This window comes from Dendrobium catenatum, unplaced genomic scaffold, assembly GCF_001605985.2.
Source record: "Dendrobium catenatum unplaced genomic scaffold, ASM160598v2 original_scaffold_202637, whole genome shotgun sequence".
NCBI lineage: Eukaryota > Viridiplantae > Streptophyta > Magnoliopsida > Asparagales > Orchidaceae > Dendrobium > Dendrobium catenatum.
In genome coordinates, this window is record NW_021521052.1 from 587,869 (window position 1) to 601,156 (window position 13,288).

Sequence of the window (13,288 nt, forward strand, 5' to 3'; positions counted from 1 at the left end):
ATATTTACAGTATAACCTATTCTACCCAATCTTGAGCCTTAAATATTCATTGGATGGTGCATTACATTCATGAAATGTTAGTACATAAATAAATAACTATATATTACAAATATAATTAGACATAAGGATGTGAGCTACAATATTTGTTATCATAAAAAATATAAACTCGTGAGCTCGAGTTGCAACACATCTCTTAAACTTCTTAGCGAATGACAACACTTCTCTCCAAAAGTGCTAACCAACTGTGAAGCATACATATCCAAAGCAGTAAACTTTGCCTCATAATACATCATAGTCTTGCTCCCCTGAACTTTTCTCAGAAATGTCTCATGCATCTACTGTTAGGAGGACAAAGGTATAAAGCAACCTCTAAATACATGAGTAAATTTCTCTCAACTAATCAAAAATTTTAGTTTCCCATAAAATTTCTGCTAATATTGGCCCAACCAATAGTACTCAACCTCACCATCTAACAAAATATAGCCATAGGTTCTCTCCTCTTAGGAAGACACTACATACCATCAAAGTGTTGTGAATATAGATTCAAAGATTATAATTTTGATGATATCAAACATTTCTGACACTTCTATTTTTCTACGACTATCTTGCCTACTAATGTTTTAGGTCTACAAGATCAAATTGCAAATCAAGCCAGCTCAAGATTGGGTAGATTAGGACTGAGTAGGTTTGTAAGTGTTATTAAGTGTTTTTAACTTTTCTTAAGTCAATTATAACAAATTGGGTCCTGATGCTAAGTAAGCTTACACACACACACACACTCTAGAAAAATTTTGTCTATTTTTAGAGTTCTCTATTTTTTATCATATCGTCTGGGATGATCCCAAATTATCCTGGATGATCAGTTAAAAATAAAAAACTTAACTAGGGCATCCTGGTTAAGGCGGAAGAAATTAAGCGAATCTTCCAAGACGATATTAGTATCATCTTGGACAATAGGCTCAAATCAAAAAAAAATTATATGCCAACACTTTTAGACATGTTTTTATTTTTGGACATCATTCATGACATCATCCTGGATGATGCATTATAATTATGCCAAATTAGTTGGATGATTAAGGAAAGCAATTAAGGTTTGATTGATCGAACATATCATCCTTAACAATTACAGGATCATCCGGGATGGTCACTTAAATAAACCTTAGTTTCTTGTTTGACGACCAGAATGATGTTCTGGACGATATGTATTGATTTGAACTAATCATCCAGAATGATCCCAAATCATCTTACACGATCAATTATTTTTTCTATCGCCCGAACATATAAAGTCTGGCCAAACAGAGCGACTGTCTGGATGATATTCAATGTTTTGAACTAATCGTCCTGGACGATACATTATTTTTTCACCATTCAGACAGGTGAAGTCTAGCTAAACAGAGTGTTGGTCTAGACGATACTCAACATTTTTGAACTAATCGTATAGAATGATTTAGAATTGTCCTGGATGATCAGAACAAAAAATCCTTTAATCATCCAGCCTCCTCTAGATTGTCTTGGCTGATTGAGTTTAATTTGTATTGATCGTACGATATTCGATGATTAATTGCAAAATAGGGAAAATTTGAATCCCTTCTATATAAGATATCTTGTTCACACAAGAATAGATATTTTGTAGTTGTCATGACCTGAGAGAGCTAAGAGGAGAGGGAACACTACAGGAAAATCACTTATTACCGCCGGAAATGGGTGATTTTCCTGTAGTGGAAATAAAGGGAGAGAGAGGATCTTATGAGGGCTTCACAAAGGTTACTCCAAGCAAGGATCTGCGTTGTCTTCTCCAGTCATCATCCTTGATTCCTTGGAGGTTCTAGAGAAGTTTACTTCAACAATTGATCGAGGTTCTCTGCTTGCTTCAGGAGGAACAAAAGGAGTCAGGTTCTCTTCTTGCTTCAGGAGAAAGCAAAAGGAGTCAGGATTTCTGCCTCATCGGGCTCGATGGAAATGAGTTTTTGTACGGGCTTCTCTGTTTTACTTGTGGGAGCAAAAGGAGAGACATTGAGTTTAGTGCAATACCCTAAGGAGAGGATCCAAGGAGTGGACGTAGGTCAAGTTGACCGAACTACCTTAAAATTTGGCACTACAGGAAATTTACTCATTACCGGCAATTTTGCTGTGGTTTACTCTTATTTTTCGGTAGTTCTGAATAAAATTGATAGCTTTTCAACGGTTGTCACATCGCCCAAAAAATGGCCCTGAAAACTGTTGCTGGCGGCATTTTTCCGGCATTTTATTTCACCGACGGCGTTCCGACGGCATACACCGCCGCTATCACCGGTGTTTTTACCGGAGACTTCCCGGCCATCCGATTTCTGGTACAAATATCATCTTTAGACCGCCGGTACAAATACCGTCGTTCGACCGCCGGTACCTTTTAAGGCCGGCAGTTTACCTGGCGGTTTTGTGATCGCCACTATTTTCGGCGGCATAAGCTTGCATAACGGCCGGTTAGGCCGCCGGTATTAACCGGCGGTCGAACCACCGGATAAATTGCCGTGAATACCTGCGGCTAGACAACCGCTGGTCCAGGCCGCCGATAATTGATGAATTTCCTATAGTGTGGTGTGTTATTTCTTATTGTATTTTTCACATTTAATTTTCGCACTTTATTTTTATTGATTGTTTGGTTGTGACTGTGATTTTGTTTGAGAAAATTTTAAAATACAAATTCACCCCCCCCCCCATAAAAAAAAAATTCCCCCCCCCCCCCCCTCTTAGTTAGCCTCGGGCTAGTTCATAAGGGCTTAACATCCCTAACGTACTTTCACAATGGTCTTCTCTTACCTTATCAACCAATCATCTGTAACCATAAGCTCAATAATACCCTTGAATCTTAGAGGCTTCAACTTAAAAAAAATATCTACAGATATCGATCCACATCCCTAGTCATACTTGAAGAACTCCTATTCTAGGCCTCGCTTATTAATTGTGATACTAACCTAATAAATTATGACATCATATAAAATCAACAATAGGAGTTATACTGACTATTTGTGCACTCTAGCTTGCACTCTGCCCGTCATTCATGTCACGCATGGGCTAATCAATCATAACTCAGAGCACAAACACATCAACTGATAAAAATTCATGAATAAAAAAATAAAAAAGAGTGAATGATATTATCCAAAACTTTTTAAAATAACTACAAATCAATTATTATAGCTCTATGTATAATTTATTTCTCTAAAATATGCTCTAATATCAAAAGAGTTGTCACAACCCAACCTAATATGACCCCAAAATACATGTCACATTGTATTAGATAGTGGCATAATAGAGATGAAATTACACATACAAGATTTTTTATTTGGAGAAATATCAAAATTTTTTCGAATAACAAACACCATAGCTTCCAATTTTTTCTACTATACATAAATATATTCATTCACAAAAAAATATTTCTTTCTATTTATCCATAAAAGTATATATTACAAATTATTACTATCACAGTCCCCAACAATAGATAAAGATAGGGCTGGAAATACTGAAATACTAGGACTATTAAAAAAATCTAAAAAAAAAAACATAAAATGTACCTATAACCAAAGTAGAAAAAACATCCTCATATACTTAACCGACCTTTTACCTATACCCTGACCTGAAAATTAAATGTTGAATACAAAACGAGCTACATGGCTTAGCAGATTGTATTACCCAAATTATTTCTTAATAATTTTAAAACCAATAACAGAAAATAAAATAGTTATTCAAAGCTTAATAGCAAACTTACAATAGATCTAAATAACATAAGGTGTTGGAGATAACTATGCAGGTTATAATATTCCAAGTGTAGTATATTGAATTGAATATAAATTATGCCATATAACATTACAATTAAGCTGTTAAAAATAAATTGGGCAGTTTATATAATTTTAGGGATTTTCTCTTCGGGCAACATTTTAGCAATTGAACCTAGTGCAATGTAGTAAATTTTCACTTACTCAAAATTCTTCCAAATTATCAGTGATTGTGCAAAATTATATTTCATAAGTTCAATTATTCTACAATGCTATATTTTGGTGCTTGAATATTTTTCTATAGTCTTAGGAAAATAGCATTTCAAAAATATATGGCAGAAATTTTATAAAAAAATATCTAAATGTTTAGAATTATGTTCACTGTGCATACTAGAAGTTATATAGTGAAAGTTTTCCAGTTTAAAGTTATCTCAAATCAAACACCATATATTTATATTTTAAAGCTACCTTAAGTTGGATAACTTTTAGAATTGAGGTGTCAGAGTTGAAGTGGCTCAAAATATCATCTTTCTCTCTCTCTCTCTCTCTCTCTCTCTCTCTCTCACACACACACACACACACACACTCTTTCTCTCTCTCTCTCTCTCTCTCTCTCTCTCTCTCTCTCTCACACACACACACACACACACACACACAACCAGGTAGCCCAAATGAAATGAATTGAATGAAATAATGGGTTTAGATATTTTAGATATTAAACTGCAACCTAGAGTTGCGGTGCCCTTCCCCTCTCCACAGATCTCCCTCAAAGAGTCCACAACACAGTGTGCCACTTACAGCGCCATCATACTGAATTATTTTCCAATTTTTTCTAAGAGCATTGACGTTGAAACTCCACCATCCTCAACGGCACAACGCCCAAGGGAAAAAATCAGACTTTTTTAAACATGCAAACAGACCATAGTATCCATTTCAGATCACATGCACCCAAAACATTCTAAGACACATATGAAAGAATCAAATTCAAAAATTTAATGGATTACTTTGAATCTGGTCATGTCATAATGGGTTGATGATCCATTGACTTTACATGTGTCAAATATATAAACACATTACATGTTGCACTTGATATTATAACATGATACATAATATGATATATGATACAAGACACCACTATATGACATATACTATTGATACATGATAATATACTTAATAGCATTAATATAAGATACATATATGATTTGTGATACATTTGTACTAACATGACATGACATGTATAACAATAGATATACTAATATAGATATGACATTCATGGTGCTAAATTACAGTAATAATGAATACAATCATGATAAAATTACATTGATTCTTTGATTCATATGCTAGTCTTCTTGTAACATTTTTATGACACACTGAAATATGATTGAATCAAAAATTACTAATCGATCGCATGAGTATGATTCATATTAATTAATATTGTTCGCACTGATCACCATTGTTCCTATTCACATGAATTGATAGATATGTTATGCTGCTATGATGTGAATGATTACATGGATATTGTTTTGCTTCTCTTACATTGAGTATAGTAGAAAATTTTAGTGACTATTTGGTTGTTAGCACATTATATGTAATTTTACATGATTTCAGAGAAGGGTAGGGATATGGTGAGGTGAAGCTGATCATATTCCTAGTGATAGATACTTCTTTTATATTTTATATTTTATTTATTTTGTAGTCATAAATGATTTGAGGTAGTCTGCTATGATAGAATTTATGGCTATTGTATATGATTTTTTGGGTGTTATATATATATATATATATATATAAATGTTTATATGAAATAAAATGATATTTTTGCTTCTTTATTTTTAGAAATATATGATTAGTGGTTCTGACTTATAAGTAGAAGATTTAAAAAATATAATTCTTTCCAATTAGATATGGGGACATCTCATTTTATCCCCTAGAGTTATTCACTTTCAATGTACTAAATTAATTTCCTCCAATGTGGAATTATGAGCCAAATAAACACCATACCACTTGATCAACCCCCATTTCTTGGGCCTCTTACACCAGTTCTCCTTTACTCCTTCCAATTACAATACATCATTCCTAACATCTTATAGAAACATTATAAACCTAATTAAACCATCATACAAACCCAAGCTAAGGTTCACACCTAATAGTAGGTGGGAGGTTGTTTATTTTGAAAACTAATGGAAAAATTGGCATTATATGCCTCTTAAAACATGTCATTGGAAAAATAGCTCTACCATATGTTTATTTAGATAAATATGCCCATCAGTTCATTCTAGATAAAATTACTCCAAATAAAAGATAATCTCTTGTATTCATGAACTGCTGATTAGAATCATAAGTAATTCAAAACATTTTAAAATTCAAACATGTTCAAACCTTTATTTGATCCTTTGTTTGAACTAAAGCTAGAAACTTGGTGTAGTTCATTGTTCTCATTGAGCTTGTTGAGGGAATATGGGATAAGTGGTGTGTTTAGGAGAAGAGAAGTTTATGATGACAGTCTTTGGCGGAAGGAATTGATGAGATCGAAAACATCTGATGAAAAAGAGAAGTTCGTGATGAAGATTTTTTAGGAATGTAAAGAAGGCTTTTGGGTTGCCAAAAAATGCATTCTTGCCATCTTCCGTTCAATAAGATTTGGTTTATGGAGCTCCTCTTCCATCTTCAATGAATGCGTATGTGACATGCTTCTCCAATTCTCATTTCCAAGATGCTTCTTTTAATTCTTCTATAGGCACGTTGTATTCTTTCTACGGCAACTATGCCCAACTAAGTTCATGTCGATGATATTGTTCATTTGTCATGAGATAGGGCTCAACACTACCATGAATATAAATATCACTTTGATAATAAAGTTGGAAGAAGTTCATTTGAGGAGTGTTTATGGATCTAGAGAAGATGAGTTGATTTGTACATAAATTTCATAGTTTTTTTGTGTAATTTTTTACACTTTGGGGTAATAATATATTAATTTTTATATTTAATATTTGCAAATTTTTGTAATTTTTTTCTAATATTTATACTCAGTTCCTTTCTTCTTCACACATGATACATGCACCAAATGAGCATCATCATAAACCCATTTTCTCTTTCACATCACTAATCCTATCAATGCCAAGTAGCTTTGTGAGAACCACACTAAGCTTTGAATGAGGTTCAAATCAATTTTGAAGCCATTCAAATTTTAACTCATTTCGAATGACTTTGAATAATAATAATAAAGTCCATGAATACCAAATGTTATCTGTCATTTGTTATAATTTCATACTAAATAAACTTTCAAGCATATTTTTTTAAAAATTATATAATTGAGATGTTTGACCACTTGCATATATTATAATGAATATAAAGCCAAAAGTTTTAAATAAATGAGGTTGGAGCTCCTAATATAAACTTATGTTCAATATATAAAGTAAATCATTACATGAATAAAATATTTGATAAAATTTAAGCTAATTGTATAATAATATTAAATAGTTATTTTTATAATTAAAATAATATTTAATTTATTTTGTTAGTCATAAAATAAATTATATTATTTTATATTTTAATCAAACATTTTTTTTTTCAATTTTTTAGTTTTATTTTTATACCAAATTATAATAGGAGATCTTTACCATTTTAGGTTTATATTTATTTTCAAAAGAAAAAAATTAGCGACTTATTTATTTATTGGATTCAAATGCTCCATCTCTGCACCCCAACACCCAAATTGACAAGAAAAATCCATTTTTTATCGAAAAAAAGAAGTAAATCACAGAAACAAAGAGCCGGGAAAGAGATTTCCGTCTCGCAGATCTCTTCTTCCTCTTGATACTCAGATGACAGTTCTTCCGTCCGGACTCAGCACAAAATAATTTCTCCTAGGTCTGGACTTTCTCCCAGCCTCGGCCTCTCTGGTCTTTCCTCTCCGCTTCTGTTTTTCTGTCATTTGACGGGTGTTTCAGGTCTGGCTGGGGAATGCGGGTTGTGGTCTTTGTGTCCTCGGCAGCGTAGTTGAAGAGGACGAGCAAGAGAGGCGACGCCGGCTGCCGGCCAGCAGATAGGCGAAGAAGAAGAAGGGGCGGCTTCGCTTGAGATTGATACGGGAACGAGGGAAAGAGATCTCTCGAGGAGATGAGCGCATCAAGGTTTATTAAGTGCGTGACGGTTGGGGATGGCGCGGTCGGCAAGACCTGCATGCTCATATCTTATACAAGTAACACGTTTCCCACCGTAAGTTATCACGGATCAAAAAAAAATTTCTGCGTGGAAGTTTAAATTTTGAAGGTGGGAGATGTTTTGTTCGTCCCTCATTCTGTTTAATGTGTTCTTCTAAGTAAATTCTTATCCATGACGTTTGTTATGTTAGCTCGTTATGTTCTACAATTTTTTTTGGGATTTCAGAGGAAACTCCTTCCTTTTTTTCCCATATGCCGTTAATCTGTATAAATTAAGAGGATTTTTGGTTGCGACTTTTAAGCAGGATTTTGGTGGGATTTATGAAAAATCCTGCCAAATAGCGAAAAAGGCGGAAATAAATCCTTTGGGGCTGTTTGGATGCAGGATTTAAAAGGATTTATGCTGCATTTGAGCAGGATTTATGCCAAATCCTGCCAGATGGGCTTTGACCCACCCACTAAGGCTTCATTTGGGAGAGCTTTTTCACTGTTTTTTAAAGTAACTTTTTAGTACAAAATTTATAGTTTATTTTTTTTTCCTAAAAGTTGCTTTAGAAAGCAGTAAGAAAGCTGTCAAAATGAAGCTTAAATCTCACAGCGGATTAAATCCTCTGTTTCCCCCTTTGGACCGTAATCCCGGATTTTGTAAATCCTGAAATTTCGTGGATTTACGGGATTTGGCTAAAGAAGCTCACGAAAAGGAGAAATATAGTTAACTTTATGACGAGCGGGCTCTCATAGTTGCTTTTAATTAAAATGTCGTGACTTCTGATTCAACAGGAAGGGAATGTCGTTGAAGGAGCGAAGTCGAACAACAACAAATGAGTAGAAGAAGTGACTCGTGCAAAACTCTACCTCACACGAAGCAATAAAGTCAAACAACAACGACGAAATAGAAAAGATGAAAAAGCAAACCCTAGAATCCTTAAATATATTGAAAAAAAATAATCTAATTTAACTTAATAAATATAATTTAAAATATTAATAATTAAGTAAATTAATTAAATAGTTAGTAGTATAATTAATGCATAAATTTATTATCTGATTTGTCTTAATTAAATCATTAATAGTATAATTAGCTTAATTAATATTATTTGAAATAAAAATTATTAATTATATAGTTATCGATGTAAATAATAATTAAATAATTAATGAGTAGTAGGATACTTAAGTGATTAATGAGATAATTAATAGTATAATTTATAATTAAATCTAACTAAATAACACTTAAGTAATTAGTTAAATAATTAGTTATTAAAAAATAGTTAACTAATTATTTATAAATTATAAATATAATTAAATATATAATTATTCCATTCACGGTAATTAAAATTGATATTAATACTTATTTGGACTTAACATGTAAATTAAATTTAAAATACATTAAATTTAATTTTTAAATGAACTAGCCACCTTAAATCCTAGATTACATTGCTAAACGGTCTCACAGGATTTATCTGGATTTAACAACTATATTGCTAAACAGTTTTTAGGATTTAACATGTCACTATTTACTAAATTCAGATTTAAAGGATTTAGTAAATCCAAATAAAATTAAATCCTACTTATTGCCAAACAGGCCCTTAGGGTTTGAATGTCTCACTTTTACTTCGTTTCATGGTAAATCCTAGATTTGCTAAGGGGTTATTTGGCTGCAAGTAGGATTTGACTCAAGAAGGATTTAGTAAATCTTGATTACAACAACAACATCAAGCCTTTGTCCCACTACGTGGGGTCGGCTACATGAATCCTTTTTCACCATCGTGTCATGTTAAAAGTCAAATTCTCATTTAAATCTAATAAAGAAAGATCATTTCTAATATTTTCTTCACCACCATCTTATAGAATTTTCCCTTAGTTTGTGGGGGACTTTTCTATCGCACAATAAGCCCAAAGCATTCCTCCACTTCAACCATCCAACTTGAACTCTGCTGATAATACCCCCATCTATTTCACAATCACTCTGAACAATATATCCAATATATCTAAAACATGTACTCTTATGACTTGATCGCCCAAAGTCACCATCCCCTCAATAGGTCTATTGCTACTAAAATTACACTCCATATAATCAGTTTTAGATCTACTCAAGCGAAAACCTTTAGATTCTAAGGTTGACCTCCATAATTCAAGTTTACCTTCAACTCCCTCTCTAGTCTTATCGACAAGAAGAATATCATCAACAAAAAGCAAACACCAAGGTACATCCTCTTGCAAATGTCTAGTGAGAACATCCATGACTAAAGCAAAAAGATATGGACTTAAGGTTGATCCTTGATGTAATCCAACCGAAATAGGAAAATACTTGGTCAAACCACCTTGTGTTTGAACACAAGTAATAGCTCTTGCATACATATCTTTAATGATTTGAATATAAGCGTTATTAACTCCTTTCTTTTCAAGAACTCTCCATAGCACTTCTCTTGGAACTTTATCATATGCTTTCTCTAAATCAATAAATATCATATATAGATCCTCCTTATTCTCTCTATATTTCTCCATCAAACCTCTCAATAAATGTATGGCTTCCGTAGTAGACCTACCCGACATGAATCCAAATTGATTTTGAGAAACATTAGTATCACGCCGCAACTTACGCTCCATAACTCGCTACCAAAGTCTTAAAGTATGACACATTAATTTAATTTCTCTATAATTCGCACACTCATGTGCATCATCTTTATTCTTAAAAATAGGAATTAATACACTCAATCTCCACTGATCTAACATCTTTTTAGTCTTCAAAACAGTATTAAAAAGTTTAGTAAGCCAAGAAATTCTTTAATCTCCTAAGCATTTCCACATCTCTATTGGAATATCATCAGGTCCAACAGTTTTTACACACTTCATTTTCTTTAAAGCCTCTCTAACTTCGGTTTTACTAATATGCCGATAAAATTAAAAATCTTTATTTTCATTTAGGGTGCTAAAGTCACTAAAGTCAACCGTATCTTCACAATCTTCATTAAAAAGTTTAGCAAAATATCTCATCCACCTTTGTTGAATATCATCTTCTAAGAAAAAAAAAATCTTGATTAAATCTTGAAAATTATTTGTCGTGATAGTTAGTAACTCCTAGTATTTAATGCGATTAATTAATGTCTACACGTACATGAATTTTGAGGCAATATACTTCAACTGTGATAATGATAGAGGATTAAATAAAGTGATCAAATTGTAGAATTTTGATGGAAGTATATAGGAACATGTTTGCTATAAATGATAAGATAAAATTTAAACAATTCAATGAAGATGTATATTTAAACCAAAAGCAAACGTAGCAACATACATGATTTTGTTGTAGGGCAATATTATACACATGCATTATAGAAATTTACCTTGAATACTTTGAGCATTATTTTGGAAGTACATATTTAGATGTTTCCCACATGATAACACAGTGGTCTTTAAATACAAAACATCCATAGGTAGTCAAAATGCTAGCAGACTTTGTTTTGCTGAAATCAGGGCAATTTATATGATTGCATTTAATAACTAAATCATAAACAGGCTGTACACAATAAGAGACATATAAGAACAAAATACAATTAAATATCAATATGTTGCTTTTGCTACCGTAATATGAGCGAGCTGATCAAGTTGAGTGGCTCGTTGATTCATTGTTTGTGATAAAAAAATGCATTAGTAGATTACCTATTAAAAATGAAATAAAATTTTATTAATTGAAATTAAATTCTTACCCGAGCTTCCCACAAGTTAGTGGTGATTACATGTCTCACTATATCCCCTTAATTCTTTCCCCAATTGTTGCATGTATATTTGGATCTTCACACTGATCTCAGCGATTTGCTTTTTAGTTTTAGATATTAAATATATATCATATTTGTGGTAGCAACTAATAAAATTGTGTAATAGTGCACAAACAAGCATGACCTCTGCTTACACAATCAACAAAAATTGCATCCTATGAGTTAGCACTTAAAATCTCTCTTTTCATATGCCAAAAGTTTGCTTCATTATATTGCAAGATTTGTCATGCTAATGATTAAACAACTACTGCCTAACTGAGCATCTTCAAGATGTACCTGCATGTTAATCACTCATATGGTCTCAATAACCTCTGAAGAGAGCAATGAACTTATCAATATTGGTGTAGCAGGAGTCAAACAAATAATAAACTATCCCTCCACTGACCATCGTAGGACCCTCATATCAGTTGTAGACCCCTCCCAGCTAGAGGCGAAATAAACAAATTGTATATCAAATGAGATTGCCACTATGACATTTTGAGAAGTAAATCTCTTTCTTTTATGCTCTATTTTGTAAACGTCTACCAACAATTGTAGGGACATGCATACCATACATCGTTCTAATTGCATTTTTAAAGTAAAGATGAAATTGTGCATTGGATCATATGAAGGGATGACACTTTGTTTCGATTAGGGGAAAATTAATGAACTCCTCTGATAATGAGACAATTGCTTGCAATACTAGATTAAAACATCTAATGATGGTTTTTAGGGAGTCTTAGAACAACTCATGCAGTTGTCTATAATTATGGGAAGCAACCCTTCTAAGAAAAATCCCTAATTATTTTGCCGCAACAATGTTTTTGGTATTAATCGATCGCTTGACTAGCTAATAGGCCCTTCAGTTGTACAAATGCCTCAAATGGTAGTCTGAAGCAGTGTAAGGACCACATTGGGTAACGTACTAGTACATCAACCACGTATTTATAATCGATTTACGTCCTGCCAAACATTGGGCTCCTTATATGTAACCTCATCATAAGAATTACTCTTCATAATTGACGAAATAATTTTACTAATTATCCTCAAATCCAGAAGGATGAGATCGAGAGATTGATTAGGGAGATGCTGGAGGCGGGGATCATTTGACCCAGTGTCGGCCCATTTTTCAGTCCAGTGCTAGTAGTCAATAACAGTTTTCTTTGTTCCACCTTGAGGACAAAGTGTCACTTTGGGAGAGGAGTATTGATGGATCGGCTGATTTGATTTGGAGGGAACTAGGAAATTTCTTAATCAAGAGAGAGTTGTTTAGGAAAGTTCTTAGTCAAAGGGAATTAATTGGGAGATATTTCTTAATTGAAGAGAGCATATTTGAGGGCTAATTTGGGGGCCAATTAATTAGAAAGTATTTTCTAGTTGAAGAGGGCAGATTAATTAGGTAATATTTCATAATTGAAGAGGGCAGATTTGGAGCCTAATTTGGAGGAGATTAATTAGGAAATACTTTCTAATTGAGGAGGGTAGATTTAGGGGCTGATTTGGAAGGGAAATAATTAAGAAAATATGAGGGAATTTGGGGAAGGTTGTTTGGGTATTTGCTTCTTATTGTTTGCTTTAAATAAGTGATTTTCCTATGGTTATGAGTATGTATTGTTTGCTGAAATTA

The 13,288-nt window shown here is 33.0% G+C and overlaps 1 protein-coding gene across 2 annotated transcripts in view; it reads left to right on the forward strand.

Moving 5' to 3' along the window:
• The first annotated feature begins 7,438 nt into the window (after positions 1 to 7,438).
• LOC110095808 (rac-like GTP-binding protein 5) overlaps positions 7,439 to 13,288 on the forward strand; it is a 35,326-nt gene continuing 29,476 nt past the window's right edge. The window contains exons 1-2 of one of the 2 annotated variants that reach the window (XM_020821501.2): positions 7,439 to 7,619; positions 7,700 to 7,967. In XM_020821501.2, the coding sequence (XP_020677160.1) occupies positions 7,869 to 7,967 (99 nt within the window). In that variant the 5' untranslated portion in view covers positions 7,439 to 7,619; positions 7,700 to 7,868. The remainder of the gene's footprint in view (positions 7,620 to 7,699; positions 7,968 to 13,288) is intronic. The other variant, XM_020821502.2, reaches the window with a different exon arrangement.